Genomic DNA, 27,127 nt, shown 5'->3' on the forward strand with positions numbered 1-27,127 from the left:
GGAAACCATTCCGGAAGTCCGTTCGACTTCCAAAACGTTCAAAAACCAAATTGCAGCTTCTGATTGGCTGCAGGAAGTTCCTGCAGCCAATCAGAAGCCGTGGAAGCCCCATCAGACATTCGGGTTCCAAAAGAGCCTTTGCAAACTGGAACAATCACTTCTGGGTTAGCGGTGCTTAGGAGCCAAAACGTCTCAGTTCCAGGGCGTTCGGTATCCAAGGTACGACTGTCCATAAGTCACACAGGAGCCAACTCTTAGGGGCCCAATAAAATATTTGAGGGGGCTGGGCCCCACAAAGTTGATGGGCATTCCCATTCAAATAGTGTGTGTGCACTGTGTCATGTGATTGATTATATGGAGGGGGGTTGAGTGAACTTTTTAAGAAAATCCTTTCCAGCAAGATTTTCACAGGCCTTTTACTTGTTCGACCCCATTGTCCTCCTCAAGCAGGGCCTCCTTTCCTGGCATTTCGCTGTGTATCAGGTGGCGAAGAGGGAAGTTGTCTATGGAAAGGAGCTCCTAGCCAGCCGCCATATGCAGCTGTCGGAACAGGAAGCTCTATATAGAGGCAGCTTCCTTCCTCTTTAGGTTATTTGTGGAAGGTGTGCAGCATGTGCAAGAGGGGGAGGCCCTTGAACAGAGCAACAGGACAACGGAGGCGTTTTTGGAGACCACACGTAGCTTAGGACTTGCGAAAATGACTTAGAGGGGTGGTCATACCGTAGACTTTATCATATCACAGAATTGGAAGGGACCACAATTGTCATCTAGTCCAACACAATGCAATTCGGGAATCTTTTGCCCAACATGAGGTTTGAACCCACAACCCTGAGATTAAGGGTCTCGTGTTCCCGGGCCTGGGATTCTCACCTTCATACGAAGACCTCTGCTAGTCTAACTATGGTTCCTCTTCCTCCAGATCTTTGCATCCTTTGGAGACCAGCTCTGTCTTCCCCCTCCTCTTGGAATGTTACCCAAAACGGCCCATTGTCTGTGGCTAGACCACCCCATAGAAGATGTTCCAGCCCTGCCAAGACCCTCCTGACTGCCTTGACTTCTAAACGGCACTAAGCTTCCATCTCCTCACATGCAGCCGATGGGGCCCACAGCCACTGCTCCCCCCCAAACCCCCCCCCTCAGGATACTGTTTTTGTTCCAGAGTTGTAGGTGAAGAGAATATTAGAACTAGAGCTCTTGCTAAAAAGGGAAGAGAAAATTGGGGAGAGGGGGATCTGAGGAGCTGCCGGTCATCCATTGGACAGAGCAGAGAAAGGATTAGGGGAGAAGGTTTCCTCCTTCTTGAAGGGCACCTGCTTGGTATGTAGAAGGGCCCAGATTCAGTCCTCAGCGTCTGCATGTGACGCTGGGAATTTCCACTGCCTGAAACCTTGCAGCATTCTACCAGTCAGCGTGGACAGTATTGAACTAGATGTACCAATGATTCTGGCTGAGTACGAATGCCGCTGCTTTCTATCTTCTAAAAGGTAAAGGTAAAGGTACCCCTGCCCATACGGGCCAGTCTTGACAGACTCTGGGGTTGTGCGCCCATCTCACTTAAGAGGCCAGGGGCCAGCGCTGTCCGGAGACACTTCCGGGTCACGTGGCCAGCATGACAAAGCTGCATCTGGCGAGCCAGAGCCGCACACGGAAACGCCGTTTACCTTCCCGCTGGTAAGCGGTCCCTATTTATCTACTTGCACCCGGAGGTGCTTTCGAACTGCTAGGTTGGCAGGCGCTGGGACCGAGCAGCGGGAGCGCACCCCGCTGCAGGGATTCGAACCGCCGACCTTTCGATCGGCAAGTCCTAGGCGCTGAGGCTTTAACCCACAGCGCCACCTGCGTCTTCTACTGCTTTAACCCACAGCGCCACCTGCGTCTTCTATCTTCTACTGCTCTCCTAATTTAGAGGGAGTGGGGGAGAAAGGGCTTCCAACTTCCATTACTTCACCAAAGATGGGGATTGTGCCCTGTGAGCATATCCAACTAACCCTTTCCTTTTGCCCCTTTTGCCCGTGAATCCTTCACGCTAAGCTACAGCAAGCAGAGCACGCAAAGTTGGAGCTTCCCACATTTCACAAGGCCCCCTGAAACCTGCAACTTGTCGTCTTCTGTTTCAGGTGCGGAGCATGGGAAAGGGAAGACAGCCACAGGCAATGTTGCGCTGGTTCTGAAACGTAGCCTCTATCGCTTTAATCCTGGGTACATCAGTGTCGCACCCTCCCGGGAGCTGCGCATTAGGGTGCTGCTTCTAAGCTTAGACAGATTAAGACTATGGGAAATAGGGCAAGAGGTCCCCACCCCTCCTTCCCAGCAAGGTCCTTTTCCACGGAGGAAGATGGGGGTATATTACCGTGCCTCTGGAGTCCAGGTGGGAACACTCAACTTTCCCCTCCCCGCCAAATACCCCACCTCTGTGTCCGCTCTGAGCTGGCTCGGCTACCATGGCGGAAGCTAGAGCATCTACGGTGCTACTCAGCAAGTGGCACGGCGTCAGTACTCCCAGAGGGTGGCCCGGTGCAGGGTGTCGGCATCTGCGCGCAGGGTCCCGGCTTGGTCGCCGCGGAGGTATTTGCCGTTCTTCCCTTTGATGGCCACCCGGCTGCACTCGCGGAACTCAAAGTAGAAATCCTCCGACATCTCGCCGTCGCTGCAGACGGTGCCATTGGTGGCCACATACCAGAACTTGCCACCGAGGCCTAGGAGCATCGAAGGAGCAGGTGTCAGTGGGAGATAATAATAATAATAATAATAATAATAATAATAATAATAATAATAATTTATTTATATCCCGCCCTTCCCAGCCGAAGCCGGGCTCAGAGCAGCTAACAACAGTAAAATGATACAACATTCTAAAATCATTTCATTATAAAATCAGTTCAAATCAGATTAATGGCAACCATTGAGCTAGAGTTCTGTGAAGATTGCCGAAGGAGGGGGTCAGGCTGTGCCCTGGCCAAAGGCCAGGCGGAACAGCTCTGTCTTGCGGGCCCTGCAGAAAGATGTCAAGTCCCACAGGGCCCTAGTCTCTTGTGACAGAGCGTTCCACTAGATCGGGGCCACAGCCGAAAAAGCCCCAGCTCTGGTTGAGGCCAGCCTAACCTCTCTGTGGCCCGGGACCTCCAAGATGTTTTTGTTTGAAGACCGTAAGGTCCTCCGTGGGACATACCAGGAGAGGCGGTCCCGTAGGTACAAGGGTCCTAGGCCGTATAGGGCTTTAAAGGTTAAAAGCTTGCATGTAATTGAGCACATAGAGACACCACCACCTCCCTCCCTCTCTTAAAGGTGCATGGGATTGAAGTTTGTGGCAGGTAGTGATCCCCCCGTTTGGGGGGACAAATCTGAAGTTCTAGGAAAGGAAGGATAGAACAGGGATGTGGAACATGTGGCCTTGCTGGTGTATCTGGGCTCCCAATGCCCATCATCCCTTGGCCACAGGTTCCTTAAAAGAGCTGCTGAGCCATAACTGGTCCAGTCATCCACACACACACACACACACACACACACACACACACGACTGAGACCACAGCAAAGAACTGGCAGAACCATATCATGCTACCTGGTGCAGAGCAAAGCAAGCCAAGCTGGGCTGCAGGGGAAGTTCAAGCAAATACAGCGAAAAAGCAGGGTCATTGGCCCTTGGATCTGTAACAGTGGGGCTCTTCCAGTTGCAAACGTGGCCACCCCCCAGGTCCACATGGAGGCAGTCCCACATTGCCAACTACTTGTGAGGCTCCTCATGTGTCTACAATCCTGAATCACAGCATGATAAAAGGCCATAAGCGCTTTTATTAATTTTGAGACTGTTCTAGGCACTTTAGGGAAAAACGTATATTCTGAGGGCCCACCCATTTGCTGTTCTGGTGCCCTCCCCAGTGATGGCATCTGAGTGGCTGGGCTTGCTGCCACTCTTCTTGCCACTCTTCTTGCACTCAGGGGAATTTTACTGTTAAGGAAGCACCACAGCTGCAGCTTCAGATACTAGCCATAACACTTTCTAGAGTGTGGCTGCTTGTCATCAATGACCAGCTACCATTGAGGGATGAGAGGGCTGCGAAATCCCCAGACTTTTGCCTAGCGGTCTATTGCTTAAACAGCGCCACTGCCCAATCCTCACTGGGCTGTTTTTCAACCCCTGCACCCGCATAAATACATATTTATTTGGGTACTCCTGCAAACCTTGGGGTTCCCCCCCCCGGCCTGATGATACTTTTCTGGCCTCACACCCAGAGTTTGTTATAGGATGGCAATGGCAATGGGTTCTAATGGTGAGGTTAAAGTTCTCCAAATGGTAGGAACTGCTTTGCACAAATAGCTTACTGTGGTAGTGCATGGGGGGATCTGACTTTGCAGTCAGTTGGAACATAGGAACTTGCCTTTTACAGAGATAGGCCGTTGGGTCCACCTACCTCATTATTGTCTACATTAGCCAGCAGAAGCTCTCCAGGATTTTAGGTGGAAGTTGGAGGGGCTGCATTCACAGCTGGGAAACAAATGTTCTCGTAGCATCCCTCCGACATATGGTCCAAAATTCTTTCACTGTGTGATGAGCTCCCTCCCCAGCTCCCAGTTTGCAGCCAGTTAGTTAGTTACCTTTGATCTGGTAAGCGCCGTCGTTGAAGATGATCTGGAAGACATCATAGACGGAACGGTTGGCGTCTAGCAAGTTGGAGTTGCGGTGGTAGCACACGAAGCCATGAGTCCCACGAAGGACCAGGATGGGCCGGTTGATCAGCTTGAGAACAAATTCCTCATCCTCCCCTGTAGTCAGATAACTGTAGGTCAGTGAGTTTGGAAGCTAATGTGACTGTGATGAGCTAGGGATCCAAAACGTGCATTTGTGAATACATTTGCATCAGACTTCAGCCCGAGTGAGTCCAGGATTGCTCTCCCAGCCACATATCTGCTTTCAGTAGCCTGAATTTGCAGATCTCCAGCTAAGATTTTTGCTTTTCAGTAGGAGTTCTGTAAGCAGGATCAGTCCGCTTTCAATTCCCCCTTCCAGTTAAGTCTCTGAGGTTACAACTGGGCTTCATCCTACTTCTGCGAGCTCCTTGCCATTATTGATCCTAAGAGTTGCAAATGCGGAAGAATCCTGGACAAACTATGTCATTGATTACACGTTATTTTGAAACTGCTCTGGCATCACCTTAGTGCTCTCCTCCTGCTTTGGCATATGGAATTGGCATCCGCAGCTGAAGCCAGAGTCCGACCGGAGTGGCCTTCCTACTACTGGGCTCATCTCAGGTGCACCTGGAAGCCATTCAGCTTTAAGCTGCACTGAACAGCTGTGTCACTTTCAGTAGGACTTTGGTGGTCTTTTTTGACACCTAGCTATACCCACCTGACTTGCAAGGTGTGCCTGAGGACCTTACAGTTGCTTAGGATAGGACCATCTTAGCTGGCCTACTGCTGCTCCCTCCCCACTTCCAGTCAAGTAACTTCCAGTTTCAATCTTGGTTGGCCTGTGCTCTAGCAAAAGGGACTTCCTCCCAACTGCCCTGCAAACTCTTCGTTTTGTTTGTTCTCAATATAGCCTCCTCTGGAACTGCTCAATATCTGCGCAGCCTTTTCTGCGCTCTCAGCTTCTGACTGTCCCAGCCACAAAGCCTCAGCTATACTTGTAATATATTCCATGGGCTCATTCATTGTGATCTTGCCCCACAATGTTCCAGTTTCCATATAACACAGATTTAGATACTCTCCTGATGCCCATCGAGCATGGTTTTGGCTCGCCTACCTCTTCCAGCCACCATTCTCAATAAGGAAGCTGCAGCAAACAGCGGAAGATGAGCAGCTTTATTGACAACACACAGACTGTGGTCCTTGGTTTATCAGGTTTAAAGGTTAAAGGACTTCTGACAGTTAAGTTGCGAACAACTCTGGGGTTGTGGCGCTCATCTTGCTTTACTGGCCGAGGGAGCTGATGTTTGTCCGCAGACAGTTTTTCTGGGTCATGTAACCAGCATGACTAAGCCGCTTCTGGCGAAACCAGAGCAGCGCACAGAAACACCATTTACCTTCCTGCCAGAATGGTACCTATTTATCTACTTGCACTTTGACATGCTTTCGAACTGCTAGGTTGGCAGGAGCAGGGACCGAACAATGGGAGCTCACCCTGTCGTGGGAATTCAAAAAGCCAACCTTCCGATCGGCAAGCCCAAGGCTCAGTGGTTTACACCACAGCGCCACCTGTGTCCCTTTATCAGGTTTAGGCCCCCGTAATTGAGGCAATGGCCTCCCATTTTAAGACTTACCCACTGCATCACTGACAGCTGCCAGTTGTCCATTCTTCTTGGTGCAGATATATTTGCCATTGCGAGCTTTGAGGGCTACCCGGCGTCCACGCCACTCCATATCAAACATGGTGCTAGCAGATCTGCAGGAACAAAGCAAGGGGGAGAGCACTGGTCAGATAAGGAATGATCATTTTGCTCTTTCTTCCCTATTGTGTATTTAACATACAGAGAGTGCAGCCCTACACACACTTGCATGGGCGTAGGTCTTGCTGAAATCAACAGGGTTTTGTGCACAGGACACCACATTGTGTAGCAGGTGCAACAAATTGCCACTCTCCCCCATTAGGTTGCTGGCGGGGGGCGGGAAGGAATACCTGGGGGGAAATGGGGAGTGGTTCCTTGACTGGAAGAACTTGTAAGCCTGGTTCTGGTAATTCCTAAGCTAAGAATACGCTGAGAGGCACCCTGCTCCATCATTCGCAGTGTGTGACTGCCTGGTGAATCTCATGGTTCTAATAAAGACCAAAACAGATCCCACAAGTCTGTCCACCCGAAGTTTAGAATCTGCAGATAATTCTGAGCTAGATGGACCAATAGTCTAGCTCAGTGCAAAGCAGCTTCCTAGGTTCCCCTAATTGCTTGAAGTTACTGACAATGGCAGTCCTCTCTCCCTCTCTCTCTTACATTCCACTTCTGTCACTAAAGGTGCTGCTATAGGAATAGAGGACACACAGCAAATTACCCTGGGCAAGTGCACCAGGGCTGAGGACGCCTGCCTTGTCTGTGACCATCTAGTTCTTCAACTGGTGAGTTGGGTCCCACTGACTAGTGGCTTGCACAGCCAACCTAAGATGGGTCACAACCGCTGTAGAGATGTACTATCAAAAATTTAGTAGTGAGCTATATTTCCTATTTTGCAGTATTATTTGTTTCTTATAAGTATGTTTCAAAAAATTCAGCAGTGAGTCCCAAACTCCGTGTTCGAGCTGACAGTGGGTCTCAGGTCTGGAAAAAGCTTGAAAACATCCTAATTTAGCCTGGTTTTGTATGCACACTTTTGCCTGAGACTCGCTAGCTACACTTGGGAGATGCTGCTCTGCTGCCTTCCCAGTTGGTATCAACGTTGGTGCCGTACTGAACATTATCCTGGATTATTCTGCCTTCTCTGAATGGCTATGCTGTTCACTTCCAGGTCCCTGATTCTCAAACATATGTGCAAATTCTTGTATGTCTGCAATGCTGTGCCCAAACCATGCTTTTCCTTTCCAGACACACAAAAGGAAGCGTTGATGGACATTCGTTTAGGCAACTGTATTTGCCTCAAGTCCTGCTTGGGGGCAAACCAGAGCCACTGGCTTGCTGCTGTGAAAAATGGGCTGCAGGAACAGATAGCCCCTGATCTGACTCAGGAGAGGTCTTCTATTGCTTATGCACCCATCACTCCTTCCCAGAAGCCGTGTTCTAAATCTTGCATCTGTTCTCTCCATGCCCTGGCTCTCCTTCTCCTATGTCTAGCCAAAACTGCCATCAGACTTCCAAGGCCCCAAATGCTCTAGGGCCCCATTAGTGACATGAGGACATAACCTAACTCACACTTCTGTGGCCGTGGCCTGAATTCCCCCATGCGACACCAAGGTCCAGTAGTTGCCCGTGTTGGAATGGAAGATGCACTTCTTGGTTTCTTTATCAATCTGTATCTGGAAGGTTTCGTGGTGTGTCTCTTCATCCTGATTGGCCGAGACGTTAACACCTAGTAGGAAGAAAGGACATATTTTCATATTGTTTAGATCCATTGTGCTCCACTGTCAGGCATGAGACCAGATACGAAAACCTGTGAGAAGGGTTCAAGCAGAGGGCCATCTTAGAATCACAGAATTGTAAAGTTGGAAGGGACCCTGCAATATGTTGCTGTCCCATACGGGGATCGAACCTGCAATCTTGGTGTTATCAACACCACACTCTAACCAAACTGAACTATCTAGTTGAAGGCGTTCAGGCTTCAGACTCACAAAAGAGAGATGGAGAAGGTGTAACTAATTATTGGGGGTGGGGGGAGGAAAGAAAAAGTAAATATATGGTTCATTAATTACGGACAGCCCCATAAAATGTGAGTAACAACCAACAGTAAATTCTGAGAATACGAACAACAGAAAAACAACAACACTCTTCCAATATTTTCGCCTTAAGGGTCACGCTAAATGTGACTCTGTTCACAAAAATAGCAATTACATGAATTAAAAACAAAAACCCAAGTAAATAGGTGTAGGTGGTTGATCCAGATCAAGACCACAGCAATGGGCAATCGGTTAAATCCCTATCCCTCCCACCAGAGTCACTTTTGAGATTGAGGGCCTTATACATAGGAGCCGTCTCCTAGGGGCCAAGGAGGCTTTGGGCCCCCGCCCCAATAAAATACTTGAGGAGGCCAGCCCCTCAAGTTGATGGGCACTGCCATTCAATGGTGTGTGTGCACCGCATCATGTAATTGATGATGAGGAGCAGGACTTACCTGGGCCCACCCCCCAATATTTTATTCAAGTTGGCACCCCTGCCCCTATACCTACTATATAGAGGTGGGGGGAAACGTTCACACAATTGCTGCTTGAATGGTGTCATGTTTAGTTTGGGGCCCCCAACTTTGCTGCCTTGTGGTGCTGCTGTTGGTCATCACATCCTTGCTAGCATTCCATAAGGCTTAGGACTACACTACACAGATAGCAGGGCTTTATCTCATTCACCCTCACAAAAGCCCTGAGATGTGTGTGACTCACTTTCATTCCATTGTGATGGGGATCTGCAGTAGAGATATAATTATTTTCTCTAAGCCACTGGGTTAAGTCCACGACAAAAGCTAAACTTTAATCCAGGTCCAACATCCTATATGCTAATAGCAAATTCATTCTCCAAGTGAAGGTGCTTATGCAGCCAAAATTCATAAGAGGAAGGAATCGGTAATAGGCTTGAGGAATCCCGAAGTTTGCAGAAATACAAATTAAGGAGGGGAGGGAAAGAACCTCAAAGAATCTAATCAGGGCTGAGGCTGAGAGTGCTCAGTTGGCATAGAATGCTGAGTGTTTGTTTAGGGGTGGGGAAATTGAAAACTGGGAGAGGATGGAACGGAATATCCTGGGAAAGTGTATGGCTGGCTGGAACACTGAACAGGCGCACTTCACGCCGCCGTACTTTGTTGCAGGTCCCTGGTTCCGTCTACTGGACAACGCCAAATAGAAGACAGGTGTGTAGTTTTCAAGTGCCTCTTACTGATTTGATTGTCATAGTTGGCACTTGGATTTGTCTCCTGATTGGCTAGAAACCAATTGGACATGTCATTATCTTTTTTTTTTTTTTAATAATATTTATTAAAGATTTTCAAATATAACAGAAAAAGAAAAACATCCAAATTTAAAACCTTATTTTCATTGGCATCTTTCCAGGACTTCCCCTCCCCTCCCCCTCTTGTATTCCAATTCTTTCAAATAGATTCAACAAATTCTTACCCCAAATTTTAAAATTATTATCATTGGCCCAATTAAAAAAAAATATTTTCCCATCCCCTAAAATCGACCTGTTCCCTTCCACGAGTTCCCGTCTTTAATATGCAATACAGATTAAGATAAACAGAAAGATAAAAGAAAAAGAATAAAATGTAATTTAACACCCTTTGGATTCCAAATTTCCCTCCCCCCTTTCCCGGTTGCGTTCCCAATGTCCATCAATGTCTACTGTCATCCTGGAGCTCCCACATCTAAACCACAGTCCTTCACCAGTCCGCTTTGCCGTCTTTTTATTAGTCTTTGCCATCTTTTGGTCATCTTTGGTTTCACATGTCCAATCTTGGAAGGAGTCTATCTTCCAACTTTGTCCAGTTCTTGTTATTCTTATTGTTCTTGTTGTTCTCTCTCCTCCTCTTTTTTTTTCCCCCCCTGCTCTCCTGCACAAATGTTCTAATTCCAAAAAGCTCCTAATTCCTCTGCAGAGGCTTTGTTATTCAGGAACAAAACATTACGTCAAGTCCCTTCCATTCTTCAATAGATAAATCTATTGTCTCCTTTAGTGTGTAGACCTCTGTAGACAAAATAGTGTTCCATTTCTGCAGTTTCCCAGGCGATAAAAAGTCCTATTCAAATTCGATGCCAACAATACTTGTAGTGTCCCACAGCTCCTCTAGAGGGATTATAGTAACTCAGTTTCCTTCCCGATCACATCCAACAGTCAAAGTAACTTATTATTCCTTGTTTTAAACAATTTATATCCAATTTGTAACAAATATGACCAGCAAAGTCCTCGTAACAAAGTTCTCTTTTTGTTCTTCCGCTTTGACAGCTCCTTTGACAGCTGTCAAAACCTCTATTTCTCCTCTCCCGGCGCTCTTTCAGATCGCTCCCGGGGTTTCCGGGGGGGGGTTGCATTTTAATTCACATTCCACTTTTCTCCTCCAGCCCAGTCTTATAATTTTCCATCGCGAAGTTAATAACTTTATCAAAAAAAGGTTACACTCGATCTTAGTTGTCAAATCCTTTGCTTTAGCTCCTCTACAACAGGGGGGAGGCTGACTTCCTTTTTGCACCTCCCCCGCTCGCTCCGAATTTAAATAGAATTTTCCCCCTTTTTTTAATCAAAGTTCCAATTACTCACGGGTTATTCTTTTAAAGACCAAATTTTCAATGGAAGAAGTCAGCGCTCTCCGTCGAATGGCATGCAGCTTTGCTCGGCAGGGGAAGCGGAGGACTCACAGCACCCCCCCCCGTCACCCGCTCCGCAGCCTTTAAAAAGGCTCCTTTGCGGGTCGGAGGGGCGCAAACGGTGCCCGCCGAGTCACCATGCCCATGGGTTTCAGCGCCCATGGTTTTTGAGGGTCCCCGCGTCGCCGGCGCGGTAGAACCCAGCCCCTGCCGAGCAGGCTCCCTCCGGAGCTCGGAGGGAGTCCGCCATTCGGCGATGGCGCCAACCCGGAAGTCTGGACATGTCATTATCTAGTTCTTAACATTTTGTTGGCAAGCATGGGGAGGAAACCACCCAAGAAAACACTCCACTATTTTCTGGTCAGCTCTATCCAGCTCGGGCCTGAGCCCTGTCTACACCACCTCAAATGCAGCCTCCCTACGAACTGCCTATTTTTTTTATTTATTAGCCATAGGTGTGTGATTCACAGAACTTGCTTAGTCAATTCCCCATGCAGCTCCCTGCTGGCAGTCAGATCACCAAAGAGTGACTGCAGGCGATGGATTAAGATCTCTCAATCTCTCTCTTGCAACCTTCCTCCCCGCCCCCACCTCATGAATTACTCTTCCCCCTCCCCCTCTCTGAAACTAAATGTGATCTGCAATTGTTTTAAAGCTCCAGTTGGGAAGCTCCAATTATATTTTTTCCCCCAGAACAGCAGTACTGTAGTGGGAAAATTCCCCAATGCTCTGATCAAAACCATAGCTTCCATAGCTGCTTCAAAGTAAAAGCCGAAACATCAAGAGACTCCTGAATCGGTTTCAGCTTTCCTATGCATGCAATGTACATTCACATACTCTGCAAGCCTATTCTTGACCTGTTCTTTCTTTCTTTTTTTTAAGTCCTTGTTCATCTGGCTATAGCACCACAGTCAGGCTGGCTGGGATGTTGGGCCATTCCTCAACCTGCCCTGATTATTTCCAGGAGGCAATTTCATCCTGGGACCAGAGATTTTGCAGGTCTGTGATCTTTGTAAAAAAAAAAAAAAAGGCCTAATGCAAGCGCTATGCTTTGCTGTCAGCTGCTTCACCCAGGACTGGTTTTGTCCTCCTACCAGATTTGTGACGTAATTTATGATTCCAACAAGAGGCAAGTAAGAGGAACTTATCTCTTTAGTATCCCCTGTGCCTATTGTTTTAAACGTATGAGGAGCAGCACGTACCACAATCTCCGAAGTAAATAAATTGCCATAAAGCTGACAAACCAATGAGCTAACATTAACAAATTTATTCAAATCAAAGGGGTGGTGGAATCTTCAACGATAAATCAAACATTTCCACACACCCTGGCTTTGTCTGTAGCAAAAGGATAGATGATGTCATTTCTCCAAAGATGGCATACATACATTGATTTCCTCACAGCAATGATACTGTAAGGAAGATAATGTTAACAGCGGGAGAACTAAGGCCAGGGCTATGCATATGCACCAGCAACAATGCTGGATTGGATCTGCCGTTGCAACCACACAGTCCAAGCCTTGCCTGGTTCATGACCTCACCTTCGCAGTATGCAGAGCTGATGCTACTGCTAGTTATTGTTGTGGCTTCACCCCACCAGACACTATGCTTCTAAGATACAGATACTGGCCCAAGGTCACCCAGTGAGTTCCATGCAGAGCTGGAGAAATAGCAGCCTAAAAAAAATAAATATACGAGGGCCAAAAGTGTTATGAACCTAATGGTTCATCCAGCCCTGGTTTTCTTTCCACCAGCCCCTTGAGCCACCACACTTGCAACGTTAGCATGACGGCTCAGCACTCACCAGGGTTAGGGATCCTCCTGGCATGGTAAAAGTATACAATACAGGTAAGGCCAACCTGGTTTAAATGAGAAGCCACATGGGTAAGTCTTCTCCCTTGCCTGGCATTTAATCAGCTCTTACCTCTGCAACACAGGTCTTTTCAAGTGGATTGTATGATCCACCATAACCAGCTCCTCAGGAGCACACACAGCTGACCAGTGGTTCACCTCTCTCTCTCTCTCTCTCCTTCCAAATTCCTAGGAATTTTGGTGGGCTACTAAATACCCCCCCCCAGATCAAAGCACATAACTCGTATTTTAATAACTTTTTTCATTCAGCACAAGTATCATAATCAAAACCAGCACCTTATTATGAAAATCTCAGGCTGCAAGTTAGGCCACTGAGGAATAACTCTTTTAATTTGTTCATTTCTAGAAAAAAGAAATAGACTGTGTTAGTCCCTATTATGAAAACCATGGGCCCTCAGCAAAAGCCTTGTTTACCTGTTTGACAATCTGACCCTGGTAAAAAAACTCTGTCATTAGTAAAAATAACTAAATCATGTGCAGGACCATGCATAAACCTATACCCTCCAACATTTCTCCGATGAAAATAGAGATATCTCATTCCATAATGATAAATTTACTATTTATACCCCATACATCCTACTGGGTTGCCCCAGCCACTCTGGGCAGCTACCAACATATATAAAAACATAATAAAACATTAAACATAAAAAACATCCCTATACAGGATTGCCTTCAGATGGCATGAGGGTTGGATAACTCCAAACTCCCCAACATTTCTCCAACGAAAATAGGGACATCCTAAGGAAAAGTGAAGGGACGCAGGTGGCGCTGTGGGTTAAAGCCTCAGCGCCTAGGGCTTGCCGATCGAAAGGTCGGCGGTTCGAATCCCTGCGGCGGGGTGCGCTCCCGCTGCTCGGTCCCAGCGCCTGCCAACCTAGCAGTTCGAAAGCACCTCCGGGTGCAAGTAGATAAATAGGGACCGCTTACCAGCGGGAAGGTAAACGGCGTTTCCGTGTGCGGCTCTGGCTCGCCAGAGCAGCGATGTCACGCTGGCCACGTGACCCGGAAGTGTCTCCGGACAGCGCTGGCCCCTGGCCTCTTAAGTGAGATGGGCGCACAACCCCAGAGTCTGTCAAGACTGGCCCGTATGGGCAGGGGTACCTTTACCTTTACCTTTAAGGAAAAGTTGGACATTCTGGGATCAAATCAGAAACTGGGACGGCTTCTCTAAATTGGGGATGTCCTTGGAAAATAGGGACACTTGGAGAGTCTGTAAACCCTTTTCCGTGGACCACCTAAATGGAGCTTGCAGACCACCAGCGGTCCATGGGTCACAGTTTGAAAACCTCGCAGTTTGACAATTATATTTTCTTCTGATTGCCTTGGTAGTGTTGCCTTGGGGAAGGGAAAAGTCATGATTACTCATTGTGTGTGTGTGTCTACTGATATGACACACAGAGAGTCAAAGGTAACTTGTACGTATGCGGTGATTGTGGGATCCACAATCTTATCACTTTTTAAAACGAATGTCACTCACATAGAGACAGGAAGATGGGACTTCCCAGGGCCAGCCTCACCATAAGGCACTCTGAGGTGGCCGCCTCAGACATCAAATGCTGAGGGAGCAAAACTGTGTGCCATGTGGCATACCCAGTGAGTATCCCCTAGACTAGCTTGCTGCTTTCAAGTGCAGTAGAGGCCTCTGCCCCTGAGTTGAAGCAGGATTCAAATGCCCGTCTATTCAGCTTTTACACACAATCAGCTTTCGTACACAGAAGAGGGTAGCACTGTCTCATCCTTTGCCACAGGCAGAAAAACATATTGGGCTGGTCATAACATCTTCCTTGGAATCCTCTGCCTGAGTCAGTTTTGCTGCTTCGCATTGTGCTGCCTTTGTCTGTAGGGTTTCATTTACCAACAGACTCCACAGCCAACCTTAGTGGGCAAGCTACATTTTCTCGATGCATCCCATAAGCACCAGCCATGGTCAAGTCCACTGTATAGCTTTCTCCATACTGATGTTCTCCAAATGCTTGGGAGTACATCTTCCATAATCACCAGCCAGCGCAGCCAATGGTCAGGGATGATGGGAGTGGTAGTCCAACAACATCTGGGAGGGTTCCAGATTGGGGAAGCCTGGTGTGGTGGACCCCTCCAGGCAAACTACTTTTGATTAGATTCCTCAGTGCAAGGAACCATATACCTGGAGGGAAGGTATTCATCAGAATATCCACACAAACTCTTGTCAAACAATTGACAAGGAAGATGGCTAACCCTCCAAGCTGAAGGGGCATTAATGATCGCTGCTAAAATTATGCCCACCTCACTGAGCCATAGGCACCCCCTTCTCACACTCCTGCGTTGCTAGCAAATCCTCCAACAATCACTTTAATTATCCTCATTAATCTGATTGCTGTTGTTTCCATCTGGCTGACACACAAGCCCCCTATTAATAACTTGCCAGCCAATGTCACCAGCTCCTAAGTGGCTTGGAACAGGCAAAGGAGGTCTGTGAGCCTCTGTGTTGGCTGTTGCTCATTGCCAACAAAGCAAGTCTCTTGCCAACATACTGATATCTCTGGCATCCCACCATCCCAATGGGTATGACCAGACCTGGCAAAAATGCAGAGGGAAGGCTGTGGCTAGTATCTATAGGGCCAAGCGGGATGAGATTGTAATAGTTTGACAATATAATATTAACCCTAGCAGAAGAGACTAGCTTCTGGGCCTGTCAGTCACATCCAAGCTCTTCCCGCCGGAGGGCAGTGATAAACATTGCTGGGTTTCATCAGCATAAGACAGGTTATGACTGAACTTAAATGTGGGATAATCCTATTCAAAGAGATGAAGTGGCTGGTTGGAACAGCTGGCGGGGGGAGACTGGGGCAAAGGGGATCGGAGGCTGGGATTAAAGAGATACAGAGGGAACCATTTAGGAATTCACAAGCACATCCTGTGGGTAGCTTCAAATCATTCAAGTTGAAGAGCCAGTGCAGACCAAAGTGCAGTTGATTAATCCCCGTAAGTAGCTGCTCTTGTAATTGGCCTACTCATATGAGCGGCAAAGCTTCTGAAATGGGGACACAACACAACAATAAACCCAACCCCCTCCATATAATCTATGGAGGTTAGCCACTACAACAAGGACCCATATGTTGGTTTTGCAAGTATAGGAGTTTTGTTTTGTTTTTAATTGAACATATTAGAGTTTCTGAAATAAGAGGTCACTGACGGTGACAATGGACTAAAAACAAAACACCAATATGCTGAAGAAGAGTTGAATGCTGCAGCAACCTCCTAGGGGAGTTGCCAATGAATTAAAAAAAAGTCACAAAACAGCAGAGAAGAATTGGCCTCACTCATCATCAGCAACATCACGGTCCCTATTCAGAAGGTATCTGCAAGAGGATACCTGCTTGATCAATGCAAGAGACTACCTGGTCCGACCTTTCGTTACCCACAGTGGCCAGTCAGATGCTTCTAGGAAGCCTGCAAGTAGACTATGAAGAAAACAACCTCTGCCACTTGTTTCTCACTCCCCAGACAGTCCACACCAACTAGTATCAGTGGCAGCCACTTTGGTGGGGCAGAACCGACACAGACACTGCTGCAGCTTACTATATCAATTTTGCTTTCAGGTCACTTTCTGTTCCTTTTGTCTCTCATCTCCCTCTGACCTCACAACTCTACATTCCCCATCACCCCTACCATGTTTACCAATGCAGGGTGATACTTCATGCATCTGATGAAATGGTCTGTGGCTCCTGAAAGCTTATGCCACAATAAATGTGTTCTTTTTTTAAGGTGCCACAATACTCTCTGCTATTTTTAGAACTGCCTTACATGCATTTGCCTAATCCTCTTTGTAAAGCTGTCTAAACTAGTGCTCACTGACACATAGTGTGGCAGCGAATGTGGCCTAGGACACGCAAGAAGACACACCGCGGAAAGCATGCAAGATTAGAAGTGGGCACGTTGGCCATAGGAAGACGACTGCTTTCCCAGAGACAAAAAGTTGCATTTTAGGAGTTGAAGAAAAGCAAAAGCCACTTGGGTTCCATGCTATGAATGAATAACAAGTATGCTCTACTTTTGTTTCGCCATAAGCAGATGGTCTGGTGAGGCCCATTGCTTTATATACAACTGTGTGCACGTTCAGTTTTAAGAGGAATACACACCACAGCAACTTCTACGTAGGGTCAGCTACATCTGTGTTCACACACACCCATGAACTAGAAGACATTTTTAGGCTAAAGTGGAAAGGACGATTGGTTCAAGAAAGCATGGCTATACTGTACTGTAAACAGCCTATTAAATGACCTAGGGAGGAGGGGAAATAATAAAGTTTCTTTTGATGATCATGGTGGGATTGATTGATTGATTGATTGGGGGCATTCACTTGTTTCAGCTTCTCCACACACGTTATCTCAGATCCTTCTCAACACTTCGCAACCACCCTTCAAAGCGAAGGCGTGTCCGTAGGGGTGTTATGTCCATATTGCAGATGAGTAGCTGAGGCTTAGAAAGAGCAGCTTGCCAAAGAACATAGAGCCTAGTGGTAAATTCATTACTGAGGAGAGGTTGGAAACGACAACTTCCTGACTAACAGCTTACAGTGAAATTTCCCCCTCCCTCAAGATAACAGGTGGGAAAGAAATTTATTATTTTCTGCGGAGCGATAAGCCCTATTTTTGCAGTTTGATGTATGACACTTTGGGCCACAAAGTAAAAAAGTTCCCTTCCCTCACAGGACTTGGATTTCCCCCTTCCCCCTTCTTTCCTTGGGTTACGGACGGAATGGCCTTTCAAGCTTGACCGGAAGATCAAGTTATACAGTGATCTTCGGGACTTTTCGTTCATGGGAGACTGGGTAGCTCCTCTTTCCCCCAGAAATTGGCATAGGCCAGGTTGCTATGGTAATGGACACAAGCCCTTTGGCAGCGTGGCATTTCCTGTTGCCACCTGTTACTCACTTAGCTCCCATCTGGTTGGTTTATGTACCGCTAGGGTTTGTTTGCCCATCGCATGACTCCTAAGCTAGCTGAGGAAGAATACAATGAAGTGGGTCATCTTGAGGAAATCAGACTGCATCATCTGATTTTCATACAACATGCAAATACATGTACAGTTCATTTCAAAAGCGCTCGTTGGCTGTTGTAGAAGCTGAAGATCTTCCTTCTTAAGCTTTAAATAAAGCAATTTTTCTCCAGTTGATGACCACTGACCACTGGTGTCTTCTTCGGATCATTTAATTAATTAAGGATTGAAACACACACGACTGCAACCTTTTTGCTGGCAAAACATATTTACCCAAATTTTAAAGTTGAGGAAAAACATGCAATACACACCAAATCCCCTCCTTCACCTCAGAAACAAAGCAATCTCCTGAATATTTGCCTCCACAATGCCCAAAGAAAGAAAAGGGAGAGCTCAACATGTTGTTGTTTTTCCAGAAACAGCCACCTTTGAGCTACAGAACAAGGTATCTAGAGTCTTACCACACAATGCAAGTTTTAAATTTCTAGTACAGTTCCCTTTTCAGAATATGGGTTTCTATTTGATTTTAAATTAAAGTTCCTGTCCTCATGACCCTCATGATTCCACACAGAGAAAAATGTAAAATGAGGATGGTATTTGTCATAGTTTTGGAGTTCATAAAAGGACAGAGTGAAAATGAAAAATTTCAGGACATACGTTTCATGGCCCTTGGATGACCAGGCAAAATTCCTTCTTCTACTAAGCTGTTAATAAAGGGTACAGAAGCACTGTTCTCTTTTGCATCTGGACACCCTAGAGGCCCCCTATTCCTTGTTTTTCTATATTTAGGTCCATATTTGAAATCCCATAAGCACTTACATGTGAGTAAGTCCCACAGAATGCATATCTCTGAGTAGATATGAATAAATTTACACTGTGCTTAATCCCCTCCACATTTTCCCACTCACATTCCAAATTCAAAAAAGGTAACCGGAAGAAAATACAAAGGTACTTTATATAGATATAAAATCAAATTGCACTCCAATGTCACAGCTGACAATCACTGTTGTTAAAGGGGCCCCTATAGGAGCCAATTCAAAAGTTGACAGCCTTAACCTGCTTCTGAATTGGGGCATTTAATAGCCAGCAGAACATCAGAAGACTGATGGACTAGAATCATCTCCCAGAGCTTGGACTCTTAAAAACAGCATTGAAAAGAAGAAGGGTCCATATCCGATCACTTTTCTCTGGGGCAAGAGGAGTGGCTTCTGGGTGAGTATGCTTAAATCAGTCTTTTTTCCTCTGGTTGGGGATTTTTGATTATTATTATTATTATTATTATTATTATTATTATTAAAAAGGCTAATTATCAATGCCAGGCAATGTGAATTTTAAATTTGCATTTATTTAAATGAATTAACATGCAAACATCTGGTAACTCCGCGGGGAAGCTAAGAAAATAATTACGCTAATCACTGTGAGAGAAGAGGCCCATACTGCATTACAGTAATGAAGGCCAGATAAGCAACTAAGGGCAGGAATACAGTGGATTAGCTGCCCACCTAATACAGTTCAGACACACTTTTGTAAAACAGGACAAAAGGGGTATATTAAACAATGGCCAAAGGTGCAGTTTCCCCACTCTTTTAATGCATAGGTAATCCAGACAAGCTGTTGTGTAGATAGGAAAGCTGATTTGGACATGGGGCTACAAGTGGTTGGGGTGGGGTGGGTGTTGTGCAGTCCCCAGTAAAGACCAAGTGTGCAGCCTGGGCTTGGTGCTGTCTATGGAAGCACAAATGACTGTGGTTGCTTTTTACCTACTGCACTCGTTATTTAGAGAAAGCAGACCTTGCCTCCATCAAACATCCAGACTAGACTACTGCAGTGTGTTCTATGGGGTGCTGCCCTGGAAGACAACCCAGAAACCTCTGCTGGTATTCAGGGTGTCTTCTGAGGGTAGACATTTAGACCATATTATATACCAATACTGTGCCAGCTTGCCGGAGCATTTCCAGGCCAGATTCAAAATGTTAGCTTCGAGTTCTAGAGCCGTAAACCAGGTGGGGTCACTAACGTGGTGCCCACAAGCAAACATGGAACTCACAAGCACCTTCCGTGGTGTTTCCCCTCCCTCTGCTGAAATTAGACTTGGAAGAAGCAGGATATTGTAGCCCATAAGCTAGGCTGCAATATGTGCTTAGTTGCAGTGTGTATGTGAGGCCCACAACAGGTTTCTCTCGTTTGCCTATGTATGTGCCCAAAGGGTCCCCAAATGTTGGCAACCTATGTCTTAAATAGCCCAGGACCCGGTTATGTGAAGGACCATGGAACAGTCTGGGCCTTAAGATCAGACTGCCAACACTGCCTGGAGATGGCCCCATAAGGAAGTATATAAATATTTTACACAAATAAAGATCTGATAGGTTGTGTACACACCATACATTTAAAGCATACGCACACACACAAAAAGAATAATGGGAAATACAGTTTGCCCTATTTGTTGTTGTTGTTTAGTCGTTTAGTCGTGTCCGACTCTTCGTGACCCCATGGACCAGAGAACGCCAGGCACTCCTGTCCTCCACTGCCCCCCTATGCTGTTTTGCCCTATGCTGAGCTACAATTCCCAGCACCCTTAACAAACTACAGTTCCCAGGATACTTGGGGGGGTGTGCTTTAAAGGAATGGTATATAAGCAGGTGTGCACCAGATATAGGGCCTTTTCAGTGGTGGCTTACCGGAACTATCTTCCAAGGGATTTGTAACTGGCCCTGTCAGGGCCAACCTTGAAAAAAACCTTTGAAGAACCATCTGTTCTGATTGGCTTTTAATTAAGATTATTTTATTTAGGTAGCTGCTCTCTCAGAGTGTTGGTTTTAGGCTGTTAGTTATTGGAGATTGTTATTGGAGATTTTAACTCTTTCTATGTTGGGCCGTGTATTATTTTAAAGATTAGTTAATTTATAGTAACTGAATACTAGTTGTTTGCTATTGTGCTGGTCAAAATTTGCGTTATATACGTTATTTTATTTGAATTGCCTTTTTATCTGGTATATATTTGCATGCCACCTGGAGAGGACATAGCCCTGCAAGGCAGCCTAAAACCCTTTAAATGAAAATAAATTTAAAAATAGAAATAAATGAACATGTGGGCTGGGAATTCTAAACGTCGGCGCTTCGGAAATGAAGCCGATGGAGACCTGCCCATCAGTTTGTCTTCATGTCACAAAAAAGTTTCAGCTATTTAATTTCTTCCTGCCAGGCTGCCTTGAAGGCACAGGATCAGGGCCAGCTTTTCTTCAAAAGAACACAACCCTAGTTTCAGAGTACAGAAGCAGAGTGTGATTACTCCAGATCGATTTGCTTCACCTGATTCATTTGTCTTCCATCTTTTCCATCTTTTTATCCCTCTTCTTACTGGCTCACAGCCTGGTACACGAAGCCAGTAAAACTTTCCCTGTCGTGAAGATAATGATGAGGAAAGCTTGACTTGCTTAAGTTTGTGTGAGAACCCTGTTGGAGGCACGGGAGCTGGGTTAGCATAAACAGGGCACAGCCTTTTCTGTTTTCAACAGACAGTCGGTGTAGGCAAATGGGTTGGGAGGGTGATTCTTTGGTTATCATTAGGTGTAGTGTCAAGGTTTGCATGTGGCCTTCCAAATCCTGTGGTGGCGCTTGAAGAAGGAGAGAGGAAACGAAGGAAGAGAATGGATGGATAAAGGGAAGAGACGTGGGTGCTTGTGTACACCTGTGGTAGAGGGGGAAGAGAGAAAATGAAAGGATGGTGGATGAATAAAGGAGAGGGAGAGGGAGGGAGAGAGAGAGAGAGAAGGGCTGTCCCACCCAATTTTTGCATTGGCCTCACCTGCCACCTGCAATAGGCATCCTCCAGCCCTAATTGAACAAGGCCCTCAACCCCGGAAAGGTTGCCCCCCTGTGTTAAAAGCTATAGTCTGTGGCCACTATAATCACCCAAAGGTGCCACAGGTCAAGAAAAAAGCATGGCGTAATGGTTAGAGTGGTAGACTAGGACCTGGAAGACCTGGGTTGAAATCCCCACTCAGCCATGAAACTCACAGGGTCACCTTGGGCCAGCTGCCATCTCTTAACCTAACCTACCTCATAGAGGATGAAATGAGGGAGGAAGAGAACCATGAACACCACCTCAATATCCTTGGAAGATCAAGGTGGTATATAAATGCAATAAATAATGAAAATAAACAGGAGACTACAGTTAGTTTTCTCTTAGATGCATGGGAAGAATTAGTTATGGGGGAATAGCCTTCTCCCTCTGGAAAGAATTTCAGAACAGGGGGGGACAAACAAACCTTGGGGAAAGAATATTTTCTCAACATGAAACCATCACTCTGTAGCACCTTCAGACATTTGGGACATAGCTTTGTTGGGGATTGCTGCTGCTCTTTTGTTTGGGGGCTGATTGAAATGTGGTCCTTAAGGGCCAGTTCTGGAGCCATATGGGAAAGATGTAAGGTTGGAGTTGCCTTTTGTTCTTTATCCATAAGGCCTTTCGGAGTGCCACTGATCTCTGGGCAGGGGGAGGTCGCCTAGAATGGTTCACTGAAGAGCATTTCCTAGAAATGCTGGGGTAGGACATGGGAATTGTAGGAATGGGCAACTACAGCTGTGCATGTGAACAGCCCCTTCAGGGACACTGGGCAGATGTTTGATGGACGGCACTGAAAGCAACCTAGGAAGAATGAAAGAGAGCTGGCTGCACTGACTGATAGGAAGAAGGTTATAAAATAGATTACAATTTTTTAATACCAAGGACGGCAGTAGATGATGGAATCCAAGTGCCACTGCCTAATTGTGTTGAAGGAAGTTAAATGTAACAAGCACATCATCTGTCCACACGCCACTCAGATTAATAGTTGTTGCTGGAGAGAGCTTGTAAAAATCTCAATCCATTCCAGCAGGGCCACTCTCTGGTGTGCATGCACAGAATCAAAGGCCTGTAAATTCACATGAGTGTCATTCTTGCTAAAGGGCCCACTGGCTTATCTATGGAGCCACCATGCCAGTATTAGCAAAATCACAGGAGAGTGGGTTCTGCATCTGTCCCTGTGCCCCATCCTTTGAATATAAGACAGAGCCTGCAACTGTTCTTGTTTCTTAAGCAGCAGGGATGCCTGCTGACATACTGATTATCATGTGGACTAGAAGTACTTCCAATCTGACACGCTGCCATAGAAGCAGTAGCAAAACATACAGAGCAAAGCAGACTTTCCTCTTCTCCACCGGCGCCACTGCACTTGTCCTTGGCTTTCAGACCCTGCACTCATCTCTTCCCCACAACATCTTCCTAGATCCTTATCTGTGCAAATGAGCACAATGCACCTGCCCTGTACTAGAAACGGATATTGACTTGATGGAGACCAGCAAGGAACCATAATAGACGCCATGAGACACATCTTTCCTTCCCTATCCAAGCATGAGGATTAGGAAGGCAGCTCCTGAAGCAATGGAGCATCAGGAAACTGATGGTGGCAACTACCATCATCAACTCCCCCCACCATATGCATTCAGTGAGTCACCTGTGGCTAAGAACAAGCATATTACCATTGTACAAAGCGGATGAAAAAACAAGTCACCCATATTATGGCTATGGAGCTAGGAGGGGAGAGGAGTATTCCCTGGCTATGCGTAGTCCCACAGTGCAGAAAGGCAATGGATTTACCTTGCCGAATGGAGACATATCTGCCATTGGAGGCCACGAAAACTACTTGCGGGTGGCTCTCTTCCAGATCAAAGAGTTCATCTTTGCCCGGCTTGGAGCTCCTGCCAGATTTTAGAGTGCCGGTAGGTCCCATGGGCGCCAGGTATTTCCCATCGCAATCCTTGAAGGCCAGCTTGCCCGCCTTGAATTCCAGGGTGTAGCCCGCGCGGGGGTCAGGCTCCTTCACCAGAGTGCCATCATTGCGCAGGTAGCGGTTGTCACAGGTTCTCAGGCAGTACTTCTTGTTCTGGAAGGTGAGGGTGATGAGCGAGTCCACACCCCAAGGAATGTTGCTGTCGGTGGAGATCTCGTCCTCCTGAGCGCTGAGGTGTGCATACCTTCTTCTGCTCACGCTCAAGAGGTTGGCCTGGGGGTGGATAGCCAAGTGCACAGCCCAGAGCTCCGTTTCTGTGATGGTCTGGGCAAAGCAGGACAACCTGTCTTCGGAACCGCCAAAGAAACGCTTGTAGGGTTCCGACTGGAGCGCCCAGCGCCCATCCGACTGGGTGACAATGACAAAACGCCCATCACCTCCCGGCTTCTCGGCTTCACACGAGACCTTGCCGTCCTTGTCAGCAGATAAGTACCTACCTAGGTGGCTCTTCAGGAAGACCACGGAGCTGTCTCCGTCCTGCTCCAGGGTCCATATCTGCTTCCTTTTCAGGCTGGGCGCCGAGGCGTTGACCTTGTAGCCAAAGCCCTCTGCCGTCAGGTACCTGTTGTCAGAGTTAATCAAGCCAAACTGGATCTTCAGAAGCTGGTGGATCCCATTCGTTGGCATCTTCTGTCCGGACAGCGGATATAGTCCCAAGGACTGGGGTGGGCGCCTAAGGTCTTCCCAGTCCTTCGTCGGGGGTACGGAAACGTGCACGCTCACATAGGCACAGCCGAGCGAGCCGAGCGATCTGGATTAGTGCAAACGAACCTTACACCTCAGTCAAAGACCCAATGACGTGCACCTGCCCCAGTTCCCAGTCTCTTTCTCTCTCTGTGTGTGTGCACCAGCTCTTCCTACATTTAATCTTCTGCCCGTAAAGCCAATCTCGTTTGGCTGCCTCGTCCCCCCTGCTGGCAGTGCTGCTGCCTCCTGCGTGGCTCACACTGACCTCTTCCTCCTCCTCATCTTCTCCAGCGTGGCGAGGGGGTGGGGTGCGGATGGAGAGGAGAGAATGCTCAGAAAAAAATGTACATGCTTAAGCACCCGCAGCCTTGCTTAATTAGCGCAGCTAGGATTACAAAGATTTCAATGAGCTGCCGGCCTCCTGTAACCAATAGTGGGGCTTCTACAGAAGCCACAAAGAAGGGAGGGGGGCTTTGACAGGCTACACAATGGCCTTTTGATGAGACCTATTCTTCCGCTCCGGCCTGCTCTCTGCGCTTGTAGTGCTCTGCACTGTATCTGTGTCTCTTGTTTGCGTTGTCTCCCTTCTTCTAAGGCTTGATCCACCCAAACGCCTTTCTATCCCACCGCTAAGGCCAAAACGCTCAAGCGGCAACTCAATCTGCCGCCTCTCCCTGGTGGAGAATTTATTTTTCTTAGCGCCGCTTTGGTTAACGTTACCGTGGGCTCTCTGATTCCATGCGGCAGGTCACCTCCAAGCCGAGAGTGCCTGCCTGGCCCAGCCTCTAATCTCCTTAACAATTAGCTGGGCATTTCTATTAGTGTAAACCTTTCATCCTCCTTTGGCCCCTTTGCCTCCATCTGTTCCGTAACCCCAAATCCACAGCTCTGTCAAAAGGATAATAGTGGCCTGGCCCCCCTAGGAAACCGATGGGGCGGCCTAGCTGAGAGGCCTAGCTCAGAATCGAACCAGGGTGGGAAGAAGGGAGGCTGGGCCTGCAGCTCAGATAAATGCAACTTGAAAGAATGGGGATGGATTTAGACCCAGCAAGTTGGAATCTGCTGAAGCAGAAGTTGTTGAATGACAGAGGTGAAAGCCACCCAGAATAGCTTGGCTGTCCTAGCTGCCTCTGTAGACAACAGCAAGGCCTGCTCTGCTCTCCTCCACCACCCGCCGCTGCCATGACTTCAGAACAGATACTTTTTAAGATCCTTTCATTTAGCCAGAGAGAGAGAGTTGCTAACATATGGGAGGGTTGGGTTGACAATACCACAGTTGACAGTTAGCAAAAATAGGGTTGGGGAAAACATGTCGGCAGATGGCGAAGGCCCAGTGGTTCTTATGAAACAGGCAGCAGCGAGATCCCAAATGATCAGAATAATTCTGACCCACAAAATGCACCACTGCTCTCTGTGTCCCCAACTAAGGCTGCTGTCCTATGTTCACTGAGCCCCATTTAACACAGTGGGACATATGTCTGAGTAAACATGCAAGTCACGCTGTGCAAGGGAACAACTTGTTTGGATCCGCTGACTTTCCTTCTGTTGATGGCTTTCCCGACTCCATCATCGCTCTGCAGTCTCTTGAAAATCTGCCTCTGGGACTTTAAGTGACATTGAGGGGCATGGTGTCTGGATGCAAAAGTGGCCAGGGCACCTGCAACTTTAATAGTTGTGTAGAAGAGGGGATTTTAGCAGGGGCAGATTGCATTACATAGCTATTAAAGGTGCAGAAGTCCTGCCTGCCTTTGCATTTGGTTACCTTTATTGAGAATGTTGTGGATATGGTGCGGGGGCGCTGCAGATGAAGGAGGCTGCAGACATCACCTCCATCATTGCATGGAGGCAAGAGAGATTTGCCCAAGGGAAGCCTAACAGGTTCCTTGTTTGAATGAGAAGTCTAAGAACTGCATCCTGGCATGGGGGCTCTTCCAGCTGCCATCAGCACCAGCCAGCATAGTCAGTGGTTAACGTCCAATACAGGTTCCCTATCCCTAGTTAAAAATTATGTGCTGAAGAAATGTTTGATCAGGTACACATGTGACGTAGGGTAAGGCCCAAGACAACTTTCCTTAGCCACCGGGAAGAGAGAAGGTGAAAGGGGGAAATTCGCTACAGAGGCTTTGTGAAGGTGGGAGGAAGCAGGTCAGAAAAAAAAACACCCACATGCTGGGCTGTCTTAAGCATATGCGGCACCAGGGGGCAAAGATCTGCCCGGTGCCCCCCCTCCCAGTTGCCCAGTCCCAGGCACGCAGGAGGGTGTAACCGGCCAGCCGCCTCAGCGTCTCACTGGCTCGGTCGCTCCCAAAGTCGCGGTGCAGAGCAGAAGAGCCCACTGCGGTGCTCCAACCAACGGGTGGGCTCTTCCCCAGACTCAACTCTCGGGCCCCGGACTCTCAGCCCAGCGCCCCTGAGAGCCCAGCGCCTGGGTGCCCCACACCCCTAGCCCCTATGGGTAAGACGGCCCTGCCCACATGAAACCTAGGAGAACAGACTGCACTCACCACACTATTGGGGACTGCAGATATAATGCAACTCATGAGGTAAACATTTTTGTCATTGGTCAATTGCCCCCAAAAATTCACCAGAATGGGAAACTGGTCAAACATTTGTTAAAAGGGGACTCCAAATTTTGTCTCAACCCTACCTGATACATCAGTGCTAGAGATGGCATGGAGAGACCTTCTTCATTCCCATAAGGCCCAATACATTCCTGTTAATTTGCTCATCTCCTCCATCAAGTTTGCCTTATTCCTCTCTACCCATCCTAGCTTAGAAGTGTCTTACAATCCGAGTCTTCATTCCACCTCCTGGCTGCTGGATAGAGGAAGTCAGTTATTGTCTT

General features: G+C 47.3%; 1 protein-coding gene across 1 annotated transcript; it reads right to left on the reverse strand.

The window, feature by feature from the left end:
- Window positions 1-1,900: 1,900 nt before the first annotated feature.
- FSCN2 (fascin actin-bundling protein 2, retinal) lies at window positions 1,901-26,022 on the reverse strand. The gene is made up of 5 exons (XM_079965526.1): window positions 23,403-26,022; window positions 7,830-7,986; window positions 6,255-6,376; window positions 4,591-4,758; window positions 1,901-2,696 (listed from the first exon to the last, which is right to left on the reverse strand). The coding sequence occupies exons 1-5, from the start codon at window positions 24,220-24,222 to the stop codon at window positions 2,491-2,493; spliced, it is 1,473 nt and encodes a 490-aa protein (XP_079821652.1). The 5' UTR covers window positions 24,223-26,022; the 3' UTR covers window positions 1,901-2,490.
- Window positions 26,023-27,127: the final 1,105 nt, after the last annotated feature.

Source organism: Podarcis cretensis (assembly GCF_951804945.1).
Source record: "Podarcis cretensis genome assembly, chromosome: 2".
Lineage (NCBI taxonomy): Eukaryota > Metazoa > Chordata > Lepidosauria > Squamata > Lacertidae > Podarcis > Podarcis cretensis.

What these genes read in the sequence shown, in the direction of transcription:
- FSCN2 (XM_079965526.1), bottom strand. Translation starts at nt 24,222, where the DNA reads ATGCCAACGAATGGGATCCACCAGCTTCTGAAGATCCAGTTTGGCTTG. An exon ending in ATATGTCTCCATTCGGCAAG is followed by an intron (nt 7,987 to 23,402) that starts GTAAATCCATTG and finishes TCTTCCTACTAG; the next exon opens with GTGTTAACGTCTCGGCCAAT. An exon ending in AGCTGTCAGTGATGCAGTGG is followed by an intron (nt 4,759 to 6,254) that starts GTAAGTCTTAAA and finishes ATCTGACTACAG; the next exon opens with GGGAGGATGAGGAATTTGTT.